The sequence below is a fragment of the Crocuta crocuta genome, unplaced genomic scaffold (genome assembly GCF_008692635.1).
Source record: "Crocuta crocuta isolate KB4526 unplaced genomic scaffold, BGI_CrCroc_1.0 scaffold129, whole genome shotgun sequence".
Lineage (NCBI taxonomy): Eukaryota > Metazoa > Chordata > Mammalia > Carnivora > Hyaenidae > Crocuta > Crocuta crocuta.
The window spans coordinates 5,381,431-5,403,340 of NW_027551571.1; the positions used below are offsets into that span (position 1 = coordinate 5,381,431).

The following is a 21,910-nucleotide window of genomic DNA, read 5'->3' on the forward strand; positions in this document are numbered from 1 at the left end:
GAAGGAGGAGAAAAAGAACTTGGAGTGTGGGGAAAATAGCGGGCTTACTGATGGCCGGAAGAGGTGGTGCTGGGTGTGGGAGTCCCAGCGCCACGGAGGCAGCCGGCTCTCCGTGCGGCGCTGGCAGTGGTTGAGAGCCACTCTGGCTGCAAAGGAGTACCGGTCCCTTGAAGTGAGGCTCAGGTTTACAATGAAGGAGAGCAGATGCTGGAGTCGAGCGGTCCTCCGGGTGCAGTGCAAAGGCTGTGTTTGCTTTGGCTGTGCAGAATTAGGAGGTTTGGGAAAACTGGCTGTTGTCAGCTGGTTATTTATAGCTTTGCAGAGAAGTGTAACAGGTCCGCCAGCGCAGATCATAAGTCTTTATGGTTTGTTATGTTTGTGCGTTTCTCTGGACCCGCCCAGCTGCCCTAGACTGCACAGAGGCTCCTAAGAACCCTTTTAGCGCCCCTTTTTGGCTTTCTGCCCAAACATCGAACTGTCCGGTCTCTGGCTTGTGATTGTACTGTATGCTGTGTTACACTCTGCGTTGCTTTTTGATGACGTATCCCCTAGATTGGATGGTCTGTGGGCACCGCCAGGAAGAAACAAATGTGTATAAGGGGAATTTTATGTATTTCTAAATAATTTTTATGATTGGGGTTCTGTCTCGTGTTCTTCCAGTCACAGCAAGAATTGAACGTTGGGCACTGTTTAGTTCTCAACCCCTTTTTTGGATTCTCCTTGTGACTTAGAAAACTGAAGGCATTGATGGTTTTTTGTTTTTATTTTTGAGACAGAGTGTGCACAAGAAGGGGAAGGGGCAGGGGGAGGGAGAGAGAGAGAGAGGAGGAGGGAGGGAGAGAATCTTAGGTGCCATGCTCAGTAAGGAGCCGAACATGGGCTCATCCCACAACCGTGGGATTGTGACCTGAACTAAAATCAGGAGTGGGATACTCAGCTGACAGAGCCACCCATGAGCCCCAGTGTTTATGGTTTTCATTTAATGGTATAAAAATTCTTACTCCATAATTTCAGTCCATAAAAGTTAGGTAGCATGCCCTAAGGAAACTGCATTGATGGTTGGGGGGAGCCCCTATCCTGTTTCCTTCCTGTAAATCTCAAACGTTAATCATTTGGTCTAAGTGAAGAGTGTGGCTCTTGCATATGGCAGCTTTGGGCCACTTCTCTTTGTTACCCTGTAGCTACATGTTGGAAAGGAGCCTGTGCCATTATGACCCCAGTGCCCCCACACCTCTGTATCACTGACATTTGTATTCTTTTAACATTTCTTCTCTCTGTAAAGAAGATTCTACTGTTTGACTTTTTCCACTATTTTATTATGAAACTTTTCAGACTTACAGAAGAGTTAGAAAAATTGTATAGTGAGCACCTATATCTGCACCACGGTTTTAGGACTTGGGAAAGGTCCCTTCTCTGAAGGTAAAGCCCATCAGTACTGCTGATTTTTGCACGAGCCCTTTGCTTCCCCTTCCCTTGTGAGTCCCCTCTCTGTGGAGTCCTGGGGGACAGATTCTCTGCCAGAACCTCATTGTTGGCATGTGGGTTCCGAGCTGTTGGATGTTGAGAACCCAGGCTCGTGCCTCCAGCAGGGGGGCTCGACCTCTGGGAGCCTGAGTGCTGAAGCCACAGCGATTTTCCCTCTGTGGATACCTCAGGTGTGGTCTCTCTTCATGTCAGCTCTCTGCTCCCCCTTTTCGAGTGTCCCTGTGTGCTGGGAGTGCGTTTGAATGGTATGTACTGTCCAGGGAGCAGAGGTCCACCATGGCCATAATTCTCTTCTGATGCCGGCTTTTCTGGTCTCGGCTGGCATATCTTATCGTGCCGGGATCTGGCCTGAGTCCCAACCCTCTGGCCAGGTGGCTTCCTTGCCTCTCCTGCCAAGCTCCCAGGTGGCCTGACACTGGCCATCAGTCCACCCTCCATGGAAGACTCGTTCCTTGAGTCACATAGTCAACTCCCATTCCCTTAGCAGTGATGTAAGCCAGGCACCGCGGCCACACACAGAATATCATAGATGCAGCTCTTACCTCTTACGGTGCTCATAATCGGGCCGTGGGGCCAGAAAGTCATTGGGGTACAGTGTGAGGATGGCTCCAGGAATGGGTGTCTCCCCAGCATGGGGGAGGCGAGTGTGTGTCAGGAATGGGAGTTTGGAGGATGATTCAGAGTCAGTCCGCATCCCAGCAGGTGGGGCCGGTGGGCCAGCTTCTGACCGGGACAGAAACTTCACCCGGGTAGCTGTCTAGCAGAGCAGAGAGTGTAGATTAATCGTGGGTCTTCGCTTCCTACCAGGAAGGCTGGACCAAGGTACCCGACCTCTCCACGCCTCAGTCTGTCTGTCTTGAATCAGGAATGATGCTGCCACCTCCCACGGTTGTTACGAGATCTCAGGGATAGTTTCTATAAGGCACACAACACAGTGTCTTTATAAACAGGTACTAGTTCATTCGTTCATTCAGCAAATACTGTGTTCCTAGGTGCTGAGGAACCATAATGGGCAAAAAAAAACCCAAACAAACAAGCAAACAAAAAACCCCAAAACCCAGAAAACCTAATTCCCCACTGCTTGGTGGTTGGAGAGTAACGGCTGTTAGTGGTGTTGTCTCTGATAGGTTGTCCTTCTGCCCACTTGACCCTGTCTTGTCGGCTTGTGATCTGGCACCTTGTCTTCATGGCTGGCCCCACTCCTGCCCCCTGCCCACTTGACTTAGGAGTCATCACACCCCAATCTAGACTACTCCCCCCACTTTCCCAACTCCCCGCCTTCACCTAGCACCTGACTGTCCTGACCCCTCACTGTGTCCCGGGATCTGCTCTGTAGTTTGGCCATTCCTACTCGCCTCACTTCTCAGGTCTTCCCAGGCACTTTGTAGCTGTGAGCAGTAATCCAGACAAGACCCTTGCAGGGTGGGTCGTATCAGTCCACAGTTAACAGCTTCAGTCTGAGAGGGGGGAAGGGTACTTGCTGGAGCCCGCTTAGTAGTGTCAGAGCCAGGATTGAAAGCTGTCTGTCCCATTGCAAGCGTATTCCCTTTAGCTAGGTTATATGACTTTAATAATAGCTTATATCAGACAGAATCTTAAAAATTATCCAGAAGTAATGGGGAATGTGTGGTCATGAGACTAGAGAAAGTGATGTCCTTATACCGCAGCTCAGAGCTTGCTTAGCAAAGCCTCTTGCTCCAGGCCGTGTCCATGTGGACAGACACACCTGTTGTAGCCTGAGAAGGTGCTTGGACGAACTTGGGATGTACGTGGACATTACAGCTCCCCCTTGGTAGAGAAATGTTAAGTGCCCAGGGGTGACTCCTTGGCAATCCATTCATCACAAGAATTGTCTGAATAGACTAAGAGGTGGACAAAGAAAGTGTATACATTTTTATGACCTCAAGTCCTAGTGACCTTTGGGATCCTTCTGATTTCATGAGTAAACTTTTATATGTATAATATATGCAGTATCATCACTCTTCTCCCCCCCTCCCCCCACCATCCTTGAACATTTCAAATACTAAGTCTGCTGCTCGCCTGGGCAGTCTGCCTTGGCAGGGCCAGTGGCTAACATTTCATACGGCCACACAGCCATTAAGGTCATGGATGATGCCTGAGATCTGAGACCGTGTCTGGATGTCACAGGAGAGAGGATGTGTGCATATTGACAGATCTTAGGAGAGACTTTCGAAGGTCCACCTAACTAACCTATGTGCTTTAGATCTCATCTCCACGTGGTGAGACTCAGTCAAGTTCTAGGGCATCCTTGGCGTCCTAGGGAAGTACAGAGTATGTTGGAGAATCTCCAAGAGTCAGGGCGATATGGACCCCACCCCAGCCCTGGCCAGTCACCTCGGCCTCTGTTAGATTCTTCTTCCCAGAAGTACAGGCATATATAATCCCTTGGATTATATTCCATTGAACTGCAGTCTTGGCTATGTGAAGAGGCAGACTTCGTTCTTTACCCCTTCACCTGACCAGGCTTGTATAAAATACCCGTGTGGGCAGGTGAAGAAGGGCTGTTTTTGTTGGATCACCTACAAGTCACCTTGAAGATGCTGAAATACCTAGCGTGAAAGCATTTTCAGTTTTCTGTCAGATTATATTCCTCTGATTTACACATTGTAAATTGTGCAGCTTCAGATTTTCCTCTACTTTTTAATTGATTCAAGAAGCGCCTGGTCCAAAGAGTAAAAACTGTAATTTCTTCCTTAACGTCTGGCAGAGTCCAGTTCTGCTGGAAGGAGGAACGCCCTTTGTTCTGGGCCCCAGGCCTGCGAGAGCTCTCGTCACTGTGCTTGGCACGAACACCTTGAGCAGTGCTGTCGCGTGACTCCACCATTTGCTCTGTGCGGGCTCCTTCTCCCCCCACCCCCTCAAAATCAGTAGTCGTATATCTTGGTTGTACAATTCGGTCTTTTGACAGGTTTATTTTTAGTCTTGCACAGAGATTCGTAGAGGTGAGCTGCACCTCTGCTTCTCCCCTGTGTTTATTCCCAGCGATGTGTAAAGCTGGGTTTGCTCTGGATTTCTGGTGCTAATATCCCGCCCTTCTGAGAGAGTGTGGAAACTGGCACCATCCTCACCTGATGAGTGAGTTGTTTGCCCCAGGTGTCTGGAGGCAAGAGTGCTGCGTGAACTTGTTGTGAAGAATGAGGACATTTCTCCTATTTTCGGTCTGCTCGTTGAGGCTCTGTGGTCCATTCAGTAATGGGATGCTCGAGCACATTACTGATTTCTCAGATCAAGATTTTCTTTTAATTTTCTTTTTTTTGGCAGAGTTGTCCCAGATGTATTTCACAGTTAAAAAAAATCAGTGCTAGACAAACCATGTTCATGGAACGGAGGATTTAATAAAGTTAAGACAGCCATAGCCCCCAGATTGGTCTGCAGATTTGGGGCCAAAATTCCCCCTGCCTTTGTAGAGAAATTGACAAGCCGATTCTAAAACTCATGAGGAAACGCAAGGGACCTAGAATAGTGAAAACAGTCTTGAAAAGGAACAGAAGTCGGAGGAGTCACACTTCTGACTTCAGAACTCCTCACAAAGCTCTAGTCGTCAAGACCGTGTGGCACCAACAGAGCCTAGACTTGCAGGTCATTGAAATGGAATCGAAAGTCCAGAAATAAGCCCTACCCCTCACGGCCAGTTGATTTTTCAATACGGGAGCCAAGACAGTTCAGTGAGGACAGAATGGTTTTTTTTCACAAATGATGATGGGACAACTGGATAGCCACAAGCCAAAGAACGAAATTGGACCCCTCCCTCACACCGTAATAAAAAATTTACTGAAACTAGGTCAAAGATGTCAACATAAGAGCTAAAACTGCAAAACTCTTAGAAGAAAACAGGTGTAAATCTTCGTGACCTTGGAGCAAGCAGTGGCTTCTTAGATGTGACAGCTAAAGTCTAAATGACAAAAGAGACCGTAGATGATTCTCATCAAAACCTTAAATATGTTCAAGAGCTTTCAAAACTATCAAGAACCCAGGTGGCTTGCTGTTGCTTTCAGATAAAGTCCGAACTTCGGCTCAAGCCTGTCTGTCCCTTTCCCAGTGGACCCACTTCATCTTAGCTACACTGGCTGTCCTGATGTCCGTGGAGGATGCCCACAGCTGCCACTTCTGCCAAGCCTGGTCTTGCTTTCATCTTGAAAACTCCCTCCCTCCAGACCCCCTTGGTTTCCCCCATTTGGCTCTTCACTTCCTGAGCACTTATATTCTCGGCTCAGATAACACTGATTGTCAAGCATTAGTTCCTTCATTGTTTGGCATCCTTTGGCCTTGGTTTCCCCAAGGATGGTCACCTGCTTGCCGGGAGAGATGAGACCTGGCCTTTGTGTCTTGGGCCACCTTCTGGTGATGGCTCATGGAAGGAGCTTCGAGGGGGGGGGGGTGGAATTCCCTTCCATTCTCCTGTCTGGCCCTGACAAGCTCTGCATCTTAAGTAAATCTCTTATTTTCATTGTGTTTCTGTTTCCTCCCTTATGAAATGGTCTGGGTGGGACGTTCTCAATAAACAGTGGGCCAGTGAACTCTTTGTCTTTTGCTCCCCCGGGTTCCTTATGTCTGCCAGAGCTCCCAGTGCTAGTTTGGACAGCTCCTTTCCACTCTCAGCTCGGGGCTTCCGATACCACCTGTTAAATAGTTGAGCACCCATTGGATGCCCAGGGTTTCATTGACGGCCCTTGCCCTTAAGAAGCTGAAGGCTGAGTCCGCCACACTGGGGGACTGTCTACCTTGAGGCTAAGACAGTTAGGTCCAGTACTCTGGCCCCTATGCGGGGTTGATGAGTCAAGAAGGGAATATGGTTCGACACCTGTTATATACCAAGTGTTCGCATGTGTTATCTTACTCAGACCTCACTGTATTTACCATTTTGCTGGTATTGTTTTCCTATTTCCCAAGGAGGAAACTGAGGCAGGGAGCTTAAGTAACTCCCCTAAAGTAAGGGTAGAACCTTGTTTTTGGGGTTTTTCTTGCTCACAATTGCTGCTTTTTCTACCACACATTACTTTTCTCCTTGAGGGCTGCTTCTGCCACACCAGGAGCTTCTTGCCATTATCGGGGACTTAAGGCTCCTAATCGAGTAAAATCTAACTTCCAGATGGCTCATTTCTTTCAGCTGGTTGGGGGAGTGCTGGTTTGACATTTCCTTCTGCTGCCCGGTAGGTGGCGTTTATGAATTCCTGGGTATGAATCTTGTGTCCATTTTTTGGTGTGGCGATAGGGGACATTTCTCTAATTTAAAAAAAAAAAAAAAAGACAGATTTTTTTAAAGAGGATGAAAAACCACTTCTTGACCATTTTTAGGATTCACAAATTCGCCAGAGTACAGCCTATAGTTTACATCAGCCTCAGGGAAACAAGGAGCACGGGACCGAGCGGAACGGCAGCCTGTACAAGAAGAGCGACGGGTAAGCGGAATTTGCTGCTGGAGTTTGAATGCATGTTTCTCTTTCATGTCCAGAACTGCTGAACTCTTCTCTTTTTTTCCCCCCCATTTATCTGTAAGGATCCGAAAAGTGTGGCAGAAAAGGAAGTGTTCGGTTAAAAATGGCTTTCTGACCATATCCCACGGCACCGTAAGTACTCTTTTACTTCTCTGTCTGCTGCTGTGACGGGCCGCAAGCCTTGTGCGCAGCATGACATCACATCTGCCTCTTAAAGGCCTCCCGCTGGGAGAGTTTTGTTTGGGGTCCTTCTTGATTAGGCGCCCCTGCCCCCATCTGGGCTTCTCTGGCCAGGGACAGCCTTGTGTCTCTCACTGCCTGCCTGACAGAATCAGCGGTACCTGACGGGTCAGGTCAGTTAGAAGCCTGTGGCTTCCCAGAAACAAACATCCGCACCACTTCCCAGCTGTCTTTGTCTCTGGAAATTGAACTTCCCACTTGGGAAGTTTTTCTAGTTCTCCATAAAGGGAAAAGCGTTTAAGTGGTCAGGACTCTGGGAATCCAAAATCCAAGGAGGAGAAACTTCACTAATGTTCTAGAAATCAAACACATTGCGCCAAGTCTTTTTCTGTCATCCTGTGTGTATGAGACCTTGCAAGAAACTGAGGCCTGTATGTTGAGCCTGTTGAGAAAGCAGTCAGAGTAAGATGATTTACTAATCCAGCTTTCAGAAAATGGGTTTGTTTTTTTTTTTAAGCTTACTTGTGTTGGGGATGGGGGAAAGAACAGGGTAGGGGCAGAGAGAATTCTAAGCAGGCTCCATTTTGTTAGCACAGAACCTGACGTGGGGCTCGAACTCACAAACCATGAGATCATGACCTGAGCTGAAATCAAGAGTCGGACACTCAACTGACTGAGCCTCCCAGGCGGCCCTTAGAAACAGAGGATTTTAACCACAGCCCTTCACACCACGGTGCTCTTTCCCACAGTGGCTTAGCATGTTGTCACCTTGCCTGTACGACACAGTCTGGTGAATACCACATAGGCTGCCAGACATTCTTGAAAACGTCTAAAGGTGGAGTCGTTGCTGGCTTGGTACTAATGGGCACACGGGACAGGTGGTGGCTTGCGTTTCTGTTCCCCACGCAGGAGGCCTGGTGCCGTGTGCATTCTGGCAGCCTCTGTTTGTGAGTGGACTTGACCCCGGGTCTTTGTCATCCCTGGTTCTCTCCCTGGTGTCCACTAGCTCCCGTCGCAACAGGCGGGGCCGGGCAGGAGCACAGGCCCCTGTAGACAGGTCACGGCTCAATGTGGGCTCAGTACTCAGTAAGGAAATGGAAAGGCTGGGCCTGCGTCTCCTGGGGGCCCCTTCACTGTCCCTGGCAGGGACCTAGCACACGTCAAGTGTCTGCGGCCGTCTCTTTGGATCTTTGGCCTCTGGGAGATGAACGTGTCTCATGCCTGGACAGATAGAGATCAGTCCTCTTTCTGAAGTGCAGCCGTTATGGGCCTCCTTCCTGGACATGACGTCCCTCCTGGGGCCCTGGAGTTTGGACCCTGATGTGATGGACTCTCCAGGTAGACATGACTGGGTATCTGTGGAGGAGTGCTGTGGCTTCGGGGAGGCAAGCTCACGTAGTCACCAGGCCTCTTCAGTCAAACCCGTGTGAGCACCTAGGGGGCTTAGTCGGTTAAGCGTCCAGCTCTTGGTTTCAGCTCAGGTCATGATTTCACGGTTTGTGAGATTGAGCCCCACATCAGGCTTCGCACTGACAGCTCAGAGCCTGCTTGGGATTCTCTCTCCTTCTCTCGCTGCCCCTCCCCTTCTCTGTTTTCTCTCTCTCTCTCTCTCTCTCAAAATGAATAAACTTAAAAAAAATAAAATAAAAAATAAATAAATAAATACAAATCAAGTGGATGATGGCCAGGTTCCCTCCCTGCCCTAAACACCTGTGATTCTGTGGTTTGCTTTCAAATGACTTTCTACTTGGTTGTTTGCTTTAATTCAGGGGTCCCGCCTCCACGCAGGACATTTCACAAAGCAAGATTGACTTTCCTTTCATGCTTGTTTAAGTCATTTGGTATATTTGCCTCATGAACGTGTCCTGGGGACCCCAGGCCTCAGCGTGAGCCAGTGAGTGGCTCTCCCTCCACGACGAAAGTGAAAACAGGCTGAGGAGCCCGTGCTGGCGGGGGCAGCTTGGGATCCTGTCGCATCCGTTACCTGTGCCCTCAGGAAGACACAGGCTTGGTTTCCGTTAAACGCTGACGGTTGCTCTGGTGTTTGGCAGATAGTACAGTTCTAAGTAGCTTTCCCAGCCTGCTGACCGCTCACCTTGTCACACAGCTGGTGTATTTAAGAAGTGCTCTGTGTTTAAGGGGCTCCCTCTTTAGGGAACCCGTGCCCTCTGTCTGACTCCCCCTGCTCTGAGCAGCCTGGGCTGGGAGCCACACGGGTAGACATTGCCTCCAGCCTGGCCGAGTGGCAGCGGGGGGCTCTGGCCCGGGAAATACGAGGGTTACTGTAGCAGGAGCTGTGTGTACACCACAGAGCTCTCCTTTTCTCCTTGCCGTGTGCACTCTGCCGGCTCCGTGCCCGTGTGCACATACATGCCTTGCACCTGCAAAGCGTTCACATGCGGTGATGTGAATTAACCTCTGCCGAGAAAGGGATTTCAGAGATGCCTTTTTGTGTGATTTTGTTTGCATTTGGCTCCTTGAGTAGCTTACTTGTGTAGCCAGCATCTCCCTGAGGAGGCTAATTTACCATCGGGGGAAAGAAGGACAGTGGTTCAAAGACCTGACTGAGTACATGGGGCTCTAAGAGCAGCCTCTGGCCCTCAGGGGAGAATCCCATCTTGACGCCGTGGAAGCCCAGGGTGTGTTGGCGCTGTCTGAAAACGAGTTTCTTCCCCGGAAGCTGGGAGCCTTCGGGAAACCAGGCTGCGTGCTCTGTATTCCAGCAGAGGGACGGTGACAACACGGGATGAATTCGGTGGAAGCCTAGTTGGTACCCCCTGTTTGCTGAGGTTCATGGCGTTTCCTGGCACTGGGAAGAAGTGATCCTTGGGACAAAATAACTGATTGGGTATCACCTTTCCCAAATGCATTCATCGCTTTGCCACACTGCCGAAGACTGGGGACTGTCCAAGCTGGAAGAAATGTCCACTGGTTCTTACGCAGTCTAAATTCCTTTTTTTGAAGTTTATCAATCACGAAGAGTACAAACTACCCTATTAAAAGCCTGACGGGCGCCTGGGGGGCTCAGTCAGTTAAGTGTCCGACTTCAGCTCAGGTCATGATCTCACAGTTCGTGGGTTTGAGCCCCGCGTCGGACTCTGTGCTGACAGCTCAGAGCCTGGAGCCTGCTTCGGATTCTGTGTCTTCCTCTCTCTCTGCCCCTCCTCTGCTTGTGCTCTGTCTCTGTGTCTCAAAAATGAATAAATGTTTTAAAAAAACTTTTGAAGCCTGACAAATTGGGAAGAAACAGAATGGCGTGTTTAAAATGATTGGAGCTCTGATAATCCACACCTTACAAATGTGAAGTCTAAGGATCTCTGTTTCCTGCTTCTTCTTTTCTGATAAGCCAGACCTTCTCAGGTTAGGTTCTCAGAGAGCACTGGTATCTGATGAATTAGCTAGAACCATTCTGTAGCTGAATTAAATGATGACACCATTTTCCCCAAATGGCAGCAGGAGACGGAATTTAATGGGTAGTTTTCTCTATTTCCTGGGGCGCCTGGGTGGCTCAGTCGGTTAAGTGTCTGACTTTGGCTCAGGTCATGATCTCATGGTTCGTGGGTTCGAGCCCTGCATCAGGCTCAGTGCTGACAGCTCAGATCCTGGAACCTGCTTTGGATTCTGTGTCTGCCTCTCTCTCTGCCCTTCCCCTGCTCGCTCTCTGTTTCTCTCTGTCTCAAAAATAAATAAACATTAAAAAACATATATTCACCCATAGCTTTTCCTTCCAGTTTGGGTGTCAGCTACTCCTCGATCTGGCTGGGCAAATAGCAAACAGAATAATGTGAAACACATAAGCTGACATCGTAAGCCGTAGTGGCTGTTCTGAGTTTCGTGGACCTCCTCTTACCGCTGTTCTTTTTAACACGTAGCCGCATCTGTGCCTTTGTAATTACTCTGACTTCAAATGTAGGCAGCGAGTATTTTCTCGGATTCTGTGGTGTTTGTATGCTGTGAAAGGTGAAGGCTTTGGTGGTAGCTGCCTCAGTCAGAAAGGACAACTTTCTCCGCAGTGCAGGGAGGATGAAAGCGAGAGGGGCCTGGGCCGGGGTGGTAGTTGCACTTACTGCTTTGCTGCACTAAGAGATACGCACTGATACGTCCAGGTCAGGGACTCTGCTTTCCATAGGAAACCACGTGGAAGGCCAGCGGGAGCAGGAGTTCAGAGCTTGTGCTCTGAGGCCAGGCTTGCCAGCTCACTTGGAGCCTCACTGCCTCCCAAGCTATAGAAAATAAGGTCTGTCACATTATTTAGTCTGTGTGCGCCAGTTCCTTTATCTGTTAAACTGGAGCGGTGTCTACCTCAAAGGTCAGTTAGAAGAATTAAATGAGCTGATGTATGAAACCTATGTAGAACATTACCTGCCTCCTATAAGCAGATCGTAACAGTCATTATTCTTATTAATAATAGCTGAGGAAATGTAGCCCCTCTTCTTCAGAATCCTCTTCTCGTGCACGAAAATGTTTCTGTATTACCAGAGCTCAGCCACCCCTCTTACTGTTCTGTGTCTAAGACTCCGTGGACAGCAGCAGTTCGGAAGCAGGCCAGCAATGTCCCCTAAGTGCACACACAGATCACAGGCGGGGATGGGACAGACTTACATCGTGCGGTAAAAAGTGCGTGGTTGCGTCGTGGCTGGTCGCCTACTTGGCACTGTAGAAATCGATCATTCAGTGCGTTGGTTCCTGATGAGGCAGGTGATTCCGTTGGTAAAGATCTAGAATTGGATCGATGGGACTTCCACTTGGAATTGTCAAGGTCTGCAAGATTAGACAGAGCCTGGAGTCTTAATACTGATTTCTGGGGTGCCTGGGTGGCTCAGCCGGTTAAGCGCCCAACTCTTGGTTTTAGCTCAGGTTATGATCTCACAGTTCATGAGTTTGAGCCCTGAGTTGCACTGTTAGCTCGGAGCCTGCTTGGGATTCTCTGTCTCCTTCTCTCTGTGCCCCTCCCTCCCCGCTCTCAAAATAAATAAATAGTTTTTAAAAAATACAGATTTCTGATGACCCATGATTCTGGTAGGCACCTGTGGTAGAGAAACATCCAGTGACTTTCATCTCCCGCAAACCAGGAGAGTCTGGTTCACCCTGTTTATCCAGCTTCTCATCCGACCTTCCTTTTCTCAAACCCAAACTGTTCACAGTGTAAGGATCCAACCTGTTTTTACAGGGGCTAAGCTCCCTCTACCGCTGACTGTGAGTTCAGTGGAAAGGGGTCTGTAGGTGAATGAAGGTCTCGCGGGACTGCCCAGCTGCGGATGCACGTGTGTGTGTTCTTGATGAGTCCCAAATCCAAGCTTTTCCTGCTTGTACATGCAGCCGGTGGCCGCAGGAAATTGAACGAGAGGTTGAAATATACAGCATTTTATTCAGTCTTCCCTCAGCAGCTTGGGAGGTGGGAGGATAAGCCCATTTATATTTGGAGATTTCTCCAAGATTTCCGAGAGACATTCTGCCCTTTGGAGTTTCACAAGGTTGGTTTTTTTTCCTCTCTAAAATTATGTTATCCTTTGATCTTTGCTTTTTTTTGGACTATGGTAGTTTTTGAAATAGTAATAAAATACCCATTTTGAGATCTCTCTGCCAAAAACGTTTTGTGATCTTTTGTTGCCACTGTGTTGGGGAGATTTTTGTGAATGAGATGGGTTTTGTTGAAACGTAAATGACAGATGGTTAGCATTTAATAAGATTATTAATGTATTATCTGTCGTGACTTCAAAAAGTAGGGAAAATTATCTCTCTGTCATTTTTGTGCTGTGAGATTTCTTTCCTTAGAAGCGAGTGTTTACACTCAGGGAAACACTTTTAAGATCCCCAGAAATTGAGCTGGTGCCCAAGTCACCCAGCCAACCATCTGTGTCATTGGTGGGAACGTCTCAGAGCTTTAGCCACGGAGCATTTTGATCTCAGGGAGCCCGGTGCCAGCGACCTCCAGGCCGGCAGCCCTCGTCCCCCTGGCCGGGTGGGTGCGTGGGCTACCAAGCGTCCCTCCCAGGGAGTGGCGGCTGCCCTCTGGGGGCACGCGGTGTCGTGCCTCTGTGGTGTCTTCCTACACAAAATCTGCCTTCCGAAAGCGATCTTTTTGCAAACTAGTGGAAAGCTGTGTTTGGATGAGAAGTGGTGCCGTGTGATTTTGCCCTCCTTCCCACCCGTCTCCATCCCTTTGTTTCTCAACAGGCCAACCGGCCTCCCGCAAAGCTCAACCTGCTAACCTGTCAAGTGAAGACCAACCCCGAGGAGAAGAAGTGTTTTGACCTTATTTCACGTAAGTTTATTTCTCAGACGCTGTGTCACAGAGAACTTACACTGGCTGCTGGGGCATCAGTCCCATTTCAGAGAATTGTCAAGGAGAAATGCCTTCCTTCCAAGTGACGTACACACCTTCTTCTTTCCACTCCTGATTGCTTGCTGGTGTCCAGCGCAGGACCTGACGCTGTGGGCCTGCTCTCCTCACGGGCTCCCGACAACACGGAGGTTATGCTAGGTCGGCCCTCAGGCCTAAAGTCCCCTCACTGAATGTAAAAATGGACGATTCTCTCCAGGCTTCTGTGGTTGGGGCGATGTTAGAAATGCTGCACGACTAACGTGGTAAGGCCTTCCGCAGAGCCCTGGAAACTGGTTTTGAAATTGTTTTGTCTTCCCCACCACAGCATTAGTCTTTCTGCTTCTGATGCCTTTCTTTTTTTGTGGCAGTCACCACAGAGCCATCTACTGTGTTGAGTGTCTACTCAGCATCCCAAAGGAAAACGGAACAGATGAGTGTGTTTTAAAGGAAACAACATTGGCCTTTTTTGTCCTTGGCACCTTTAGGTGGCAGGGTTACGGTGTGGGGGAAGGGAGGAGCTGGCACTCCTTTCAAAAGGGGGTCACAACGGATTTGGGCACAAGAGTGGTCTTTATAGAGAAGTCGGTACCGTGCGTTTTCGGAAGGTGGGCACTTTCTTACTTGCCTCAGTGCTCCAGAGCGTGAGGTGGCTGCTTCCTGAGAGGTCTGCTGGATTATATTACTGAGGGCTAGGGAGTTACTCCCTGTATAACGTACTGCTCACAGCGAGCTTACGAGGCGGTTGTTACCACTAGTCTGGGTGAGGAGACGGAGGCCCGTCCACGTTCACCCTCATGTCCTGGTTTCCCTGCTCTAATACGCACTGTACTATTAAAGTGGAGGAGAGGGTTGAGCAGTGTGACATGTGTAAAGGGTTTGGACATTGTTCTGTCCTTCAGATTCAAGACTGATTTGTAAAATAAAACTAGACTTTATCCTGCTTCAGACCCCGTGTCCTTACTCAGTCTAGCGAGGGCCACAGATTCGTTTATTCCTCTCCCTGAAGCTTCCTCTCAGGTCCTTCATCCACACAAGACCCTGTAAACATGCAGAACTGACCATAGTTGAAAATGGGATTCCCACTGGGCTTACCTGCCCCCAGAGAGCAGTGCAGAGTTTTACGTGAAGGCAGAGAACTGACGGGATAATCTGCCGTCAGCAAGTGGCTGAGGACCACTTGGAGGCTTTAGGCCATTCTGTTTTCTGGAGCTGTAACCCATAATAAGCAGCGTGTCACCCTTCAGGACCTGACTGGCACTCAGTAGTTAGAGAAGCTTGCCTGACCTGTGCCCGCGTTGGGGGGCAGATGTGAACACTTCCCTCAGCTTGCTCCCAGGCTCCTCCAGCACCCTGGGAGCCCCCGGGAGAGTCACAGAGGCATCTTCTCCACACTTGCAGACAACCCGGAAGCGCTCCCCAGCCCACACGCCTCTCACTCCTGGTCAGGCACCGGGGAGGGTCAGTAGATAGCAGGCGTGCCTAGCTTCCTACCAGGCGTTCACACCTGCATTCCTGGGACGTGTGCGAAGGTGGGCCGGTGCAAATCCGGTTTTCCACGAGCGCTCCGGCAGGCTGACATTGGCCAAGGTGCCATCTGTGTCTTTGATCTACCACCTGCTGCATGGTACACCTCTTCAGGCCACGGCTTCCCGCCTCGGACACCCAGAAGGCCCTGCTGAATTCGGTTTGAGGCACTTTCATAAATGTGCCAGAGTCATTGTCATTCTTTGAGAAAAGCTCTTGTTTCTTTCTCTTCCCTCTGTCCTTCCGTGGGTAGAGTGAGTCCCAGTCCTACGAATTTCTCATCCTAGTCTTTAAACGGTGTTCCTCTCCTAGGGGTGATTTGGTGAAAATGCTTTGTCACAGGGTTGTGTGGCTCTGGTGGCCTCAGAGAAGCCCCAAAACTGGCCAGATGCCGCAGCAGTCACTGCAGAGTGGCAAAGGCCTGGTTTATTGAGCGCCCCTTGGCTTGGGTTCACATCCGGTGGTGCCTGACTCAGGGGACGAGGCTGTCACCCTCTCGGCTCCTCCCCCGCCTGCTGACCAGGCTAGCGGGACCCATATTACAACAAGGCCTTTAAACATTTGGTGTTTGGAGAAGAGTCAGGCCGCACGACAGGCAGTGAGGAGGGCCCTCCAGACTCAGGTCTTGCAGGCCCCACACCCCCACTCTGTGAGCCCGTCCTGAAACGAGCCCAAGAGCCCAGAAGAGTCCCAGACTGACAGCCGGCTTCGGTCAGTTCCCCGCAGGGCCCTGCTTTCCCCTCCTTCCCCCAGACAGGGATTCCCCACTCAGATCAGGCTGTAGAGGTGCCTGGGCTCCTCAGGGAGGCCGTTTTTGTGGCCAGGCCGGCACTTTAGGAGCTTATCCAGCCCCGTCGCCCTCAGATGGACCCCAGCCTTTGCAGATTTAAGTCCTGCACCATTGTCCTCAATCACATAGTCACCCTTGGCGGGACGGGGGGTGCGGGAGAATTTGGGGGTGACCTAGGGCAGTGCCCTGAATAGGATGGAGCCACAGCCAGCCGGCACCTCTCCAGGTGCGCACACCGGATCTGTGGGCGGTTGGAGCCAGAGCCGCAGGCCGAGAGGCAGCCCTTCCTGGCTCCCGTCTCCGTCTTCTCTTGCTTTCTCTTCTCTCTCATATGAAGCTGCTCGAAACTGTTACTGGTGTATAAGCATCTCGAGAGTGTCTATAGGGGGAATTCTCAGCCGACAGTCTTCACAGAGCTCCTCACACGTTAGGGCACAGAACTGGCTGAAGGGAACGGGCCACTCTGCTCCCTTCCTCCTCACTTGTCCCCCTCGAGCGGTGCCTGGTGGGGCCGGGAGACCGCCGACTGAGAGACACGGCCTCCGCCTTGCCCGGGAACTCTGAGAGCCGCTCAGTGTGGGGCGTGGGTCTGGAAGAGGCCATTGGCATCCGGACGGAAGGCGGGAGCCGGGAGGGCGGCTTCGTTCCCCACCTTCCAGCACCTCAGCGTGGCTCGGCCGCTAACGTCTGAACCACGGAATTCAGTTCATTTGTGTGACCTTGAAACAGTTCTCTTAAGCCCCGTTCCTCTCCTCGTGACGGAGTGGGGGGTGTAGGGAAGGCACGGTTCCCTTCCCCCTCAGTGCCAGGAGAAAGGGGGGCTGCGGGGGAGGACGCGAATGGGAGCAGAGGTGGAGAACCGGCCAGCTCTGCCCCTTCCCCTCCCTGGGCCCCGGTGCCCTTCCAGGCGGCTCGGCAGGAGCCCCTCTCAGCACCTGCGCGCCTGCAGGCCACAGGGACAGTCACTGCTCCACCATTTGGAGAAGCTGGGCCTCCTCCCTTTTTTGTTTCTGTTTTGGTATTAAATTTAATTTTCTTTATTGCTTTGTTTTGGATGGACTATAGACAATTTCTCGGTATCCCTCGCCAGCACCCCCATGCTGATGCCTTCGTACACTTGTCTGTAGCGCGTCGTGCACGCTCCTGACGTGCACAGGGGTCAGCGGTCTGTCACAGCCCCTGGAGACGTCGCTGCGTTTGCACACAGCCCCGTGTGAGCGAAAGAGCTTGTGTCCCAACAGCCTTCGGCCCTTCCTCCTGCTTCCGCGGTGTCCGTAATGCAGCACTCCCATGGCCTATGGTTGCAATGTCTCTTCTTCCAGCAAGGCCAGAAAACTTCTGAGATACTCATTTAGAGAAGGCTTTTATTATTCAGCGGGCTGTAACAATTCCTTTTGGGGGGCCAACTTCTTGGCAAGTTCAAGAAAAACAAAGCTTCTGAAAGGATAATGTTGGTCTCCATCCCTGAATAGCTCCTGTTTTGGGAAGCTTCCTCTCTTCTGAAACTTGGGTGTGGACAGGGCGGGTTTGCTGGTTTGGATTACAGAGCCGCCGTCACTGGGCAAGGGCACACAAGGCAGGTGAAGGAATGAGGGAGTGCGCGATTTCCTACAAATCATTCATTTCGTAGCAGAGTTAAGATTACTCATGAGGTTACTATAAACCGCTTTCTGCTGGAATTGTGTACGCATTTCTGTGCCGGGCTCACAGCTGATGAGACTTCCCTTTCCATCCAGATGACAGGACGTACCACTTCCAAGCGGAAGACGAACAGGAATGTCAAATGTAAGTTACTCGGGATCGGTCATGGGGCTGGGACTTAGCAGCGCTGGGGATCTAACACAGCGCCTGTGTCTCCTAGATGGATGTCCGTGCTGCAGAACAGCAAGGAAGAAGCTTTAAACAACGCATTTAAAGGGGATGACAGTACTGGAGAAAATAACATTGTCCAAGAGCTGACCAAGGAGATCATTGCAGAAGTGCAGAGGATGACGGGCAATGACGTGTGCTGTGACTGCGGGGCACCTGGTGAGCCACGCCCTCCCCCCAGCCCTCCTGGACTCTCCTTCCCATTCACAGAAAATCGTCTCGGCTTTTCCCTTTCACTGCAGACGCAGAGCTGCGTGCGGTGAGCCCATGCGGGAGCCCGGCAGCCTACGGGGCTGTGTGCAGAGCAGGCAGGGGGAGGGTGGGAAGATGCAGGACCGCATGAAGATGGCCTGATAGAGCTGGAAAGATGTAAGACTTTCTGAGAAATGAGCACTGAAGCACAGGACGCGGGAGAGACCAAGGTCGTCCGCTCGTGCTGGCTCAGAAGCTATGGGGGGCGGCTTTTCCCGGGTTTACTCCAGCCTCCCTTCGTGCTGCTTTGTAGAGCTCGTGCAGGAGCTTTGAGCCGCTGTCTAGCCTGGGACCCTGGGAGAGCCACATACCTTCTTTGTTAGGTATTGGTTTTCCTATGTGGAAAATGAAGGAACTGCTTGAGATTATTTTTGGGTCCCTTCCAGGCATCACGTTCTGTGAAAAGAGTTGTCGACTTCTGCATTTTGAGAAAGCCTATGAGTGGCTTCATTCTGTAACGGACATAGAGTGTAATCGTTGTAGATTTTAATAGCTGGTATTTTCAAAAGCTGGAGGAGCGGAGGTGCTCTGATTAAGGGGGAATGGTGCTTTGGGAGCTTTGGAATCGTTTTGGAATGATTAAGGAAGATTGTGGAGTGTCCGTTACCACTTTCATCCCTCCAGTCCTATGACCGTTCTTCTGTAAAGACGCACACAACAAAAATAGAGGGGGCAGGTGAGAATTGCCAGGGAGGTTCCTGGCCCCAAAAGCTCAGTATCTGGGAGTCGTTTAGGGTACTCGCTCAGGGTCTTGGATCCATTAAAAAGTACCTTTTGGCAGGAGATGAGGTGTAGGAAGTGATAAGTAGTGAACTGTGCCTTTTCCTCTTTCTTTCTTTCTTTCTTTCTTTCTTTCCTTTCTTTCTTTCCTTTCTTTTCTTTCTTTTCTTTCTTTTTAATGTTTGTTTATTTTTGAGAGAGAGCACAAGCCAGAGCGGGGCACAGAAAGGGACAGAGGATCCAAAGCGGGCTCCAGGCTGACAGCAGAGGGAACCTGATGTGGGGCTTGAACTCACGAACCCCAGGATCAGGACCTCAGCTGAAGCCAGACTCTTAACCAACTGAGCCACCCACGCGCCGCCCCCCCCACCCCGATTGTGCTTTTTCTTAAGAAGAGATGAGGGCTGTGCAGCACTTGGACTTTTAAAACACTTTCATAAAGACGTCAAGGCTGTGGACATTTTTGTTTGAAAATGGTAGGACAGGATAGGTGACGTGAAAATTGATACAAAGTAGTCTACGCATGCTCATACCTCCCAAAGTGTGCTGTGCTGGTGTGGCAGAAATGCAAACACAGATGCCCTGGAGTGTTTCCTGATGGTAAAATTTTTTATAACTTGAACTTTTAAAAAACGACTAGACGGTTATCTGGTGACCAGGGTTGTGATATTTCCCCGCAGTGAGTTTCTAAGGGCAGCAGGCAAGTTGAAAGGGAATGGTACTTAGGGGCCGTGGTACCGTGCTCTAGCGTGTTTGGTTTTGAGAGCTGTTCAGGCCTTCCTCCGGTGTGTGCTGTGTACCCGGCACACAGTACGTGCCTCGGTGACTTGGGAGTAGCTCGGTGACACGGTGCCAGCAGGGACCGGGGCCCAGGCAGCACTGCTGTCTGGCTCCGCGCCCCCTGCAGCCCTGAGCAAGCCCCGTCTCCTTGCTGAGCACTGTGAAGACACCTGCCTGCTGGCGCGCTCGCGTGCACGGAAGACGTGTCCGGTCAAAGGCCTGTGGCACTAGAGGGCGCTGTGTGCTGTTTATTCTTGGACACACACCTGTCCCTTGGGAGTTCGTAATGAATGAACAGAAGGGTGGGCAGGACAATGAGTAAATAAATGGAGGGGGGAGCAGAGAGGTGCATATGTGTGTGTTGTTTGTAAGCTGGTGGTAGTGCAGAAGGAGTGATGAGCGACGGCTCCAGCGGTGTCAGGGGTCGAGAAAATGCTCATGCTCAAAACCCCGTGCACAGTAACTATCCAGGAAAAGTGTCGTGACCCCAGCCCTGTGCTTGCTGCGAACTCCAACTTTCCCTTTTCTCTTTGGCAGATCCTACCTGGCTCTCCACCAATCTGGGCATCCTGACCTGTATCGAGTGTTCTGGAATCCACCGAGAGCTCGGGGTTCACTACTCCAGGATGCAGTCGCTGACATTAGATGTATTGGGAACATCTGAGCTGCTGGTAATTCTCCAGTCATTGATTTTGAAATGAAAATGATCCACCAAATGCTAAGTTTTCATCTTGGCGTTCAAACCCATGTTGCTTTCTTGCGATTCCTCTGGGCTCTTGGTGATTGGTTTTCACCATATGGGTTTGGGCAATTAGAACCTCAGTGATCATTCCTCCTTCTCAGCTACTGGTAGTTGAAGGGACTTTTTGTTGTAAAACCTTGTTTCTAAATTAATAAGGTGAAGTGACACAAAAAAGGAGAGAGAGAGAGGTGTTTAAGACGTGGAATATGATGGTGACACAGTCTAGGTCACCCTGTTCCTTAAGCGTGTGCAGAACGGAAAGCCCAGAGCCAGTTGAGGGCTCATTCTCCAGAGCCCCCAACAGATCCCTGCCAAGTCTGTGGTCACGACCTGGCTCAGGCCTCCAGTGCACTTTTCCTCTGCCCCTTACTGTCGCCCTTTGGGCAAGATATGGGCCACTGCTGGGGTGCCTGGGTGGCTCAGTCGGTTAAGCGTCCAACTTCAGCTCAGGTCATGATCTCACGGATCATAGGTTCGAGCTCCGTGTCAGGCTCTGTGCTGACAGCTCAGAGCTTGGAGCCTGCTTCGGATTCTGTGTCTCCCTCTCTCTCTGCCCCTCCCCTGCTCATGCTGTTTCTCTCTCTCTCTCTCAGAAATAAATAAAGTATTAAAAAAAAAAAGATATGGGCCACTGCCTTCATTTCTAAAGAAGGGGTTCCTTCTTGGTTCAGTGATAATATATAAGCTGTACAGCGTGGTGTAGAAGGATACTGGGAGCCTGAAGCATTTTCTGTGAAGTAATGTCCAGAGTATTGACACCGGCCCCATGGAGGAAAAGGCACATCACACCAGGTGTCTTGAGGCCACCTAAAATGGAGCTTTTGTGGACTGTTTTCAAAGCCTGTGATTGCTGGTTGAGAGGCAGTGTTTGAAATTCTTGGTGTTAGCTGGGCATTGGGCAGTGAACGTTGAGTGGATGTAGATTGCCATTGATTGTAATGAAAAGAGCAGTAGTCTTGACAGGAAATCAATTATTGTGGTCAGTCTACTTCTCAAGGGGCCGTAAATTTTACTGATGACCACTCCAGAAGCAGGGTCTGAACTTACAGTGCATTTTGAACTATCTTGTCAAATCTTTCTGGTCTTGGCGAAGGATTCCTTTATGGTCTTGAACGGTGAAGTTGGGAGAAACGAGAGCGGATTCCGGGCTCCCGGGTAGTCACGCCCCTGATTACTTAATGTTAAAAACGAAGCCAGACGCAGCAAGACTCAGGCAGTGTATTCTTGGTTCCGCAGTGCCGTTCTTGTCAGTGTCATGAAGCATTTAGCCTGCATCGTGGAGCTGCGCATGCACAAGAGGTAGCCTGGGCAACTGGCGGTGGTTACACTCGACATTCCCACAGTATATTTCAAAGAAACACCAATTCTCAGAAAGCGCTGGTAAACCATGGCAGTTGGTGTACTGTCTTGATTTCCTCACATCAGTGGGAAGTGTTAAGTGATTTGTGGTGACATCATAATTGCGTATTTTGTACCAGGCACTTCCCAGAGCTCTTTGTATGTGTTAGCACATTTGTCCTTCACTACAGCCCAGTGACCTTGCTGTTCATCCCCACTTTATGACAGAGGAACTAAGGCTTTGAATGTTTTAATGTGCCCAAGGTTATATAGTTATTAAAGTGCCAGATCTGGGGCGGGAGCCTTTAATCTGACTCCAGAGCTCATGCCTCACCTCTGAAGAGCCTGGGACATAAACTGGTCTTTGTGGTGGCCTGTCCTGCTGTGTGGTGAGCATTTAAGCATCACTACTGTCCCTCCCTCTCCCCCATCCACCATCCACTGCCCAC

At 50.3% G+C, this 21,910-nt stretch overlaps 1 protein-coding gene across 3 annotated transcripts in view; it reads left to right on the forward strand.

Annotated features, from left to right (window-relative positions):
* ASAP2 (ArfGAP with SH3 domain, ankyrin repeat and PH domain 2) overlaps positions 1 to 21,910 on the forward strand; it is a 169,243-nt gene that overhangs the window by 114,204 nt on the left and 33,129 nt on the right. For all 3 annotated transcript variants that reach the window (XM_077751058.1, XM_077751059.1, XM_077751060.1), the window contains 6 exons: positions 6,802 to 6,905; positions 7,004 to 7,073; positions 13,299 to 13,386; positions 17,497 to 17,545; positions 17,622 to 17,788; positions 19,919 to 20,052. In XM_077751058.1, coding sequence (XP_077607184.1) covers positions 6,802 to 6,905; positions 7,004 to 7,073; positions 13,299 to 13,386; positions 17,497 to 17,545; positions 17,622 to 17,788; positions 19,919 to 20,052 — 612 coding nt within the window. The remainder of the gene's footprint in view (positions 1 to 6,801; positions 6,906 to 7,003; positions 7,074 to 13,298; positions 13,387 to 17,496; positions 17,546 to 17,621; positions 17,789 to 19,918; positions 20,053 to 21,910) is intronic.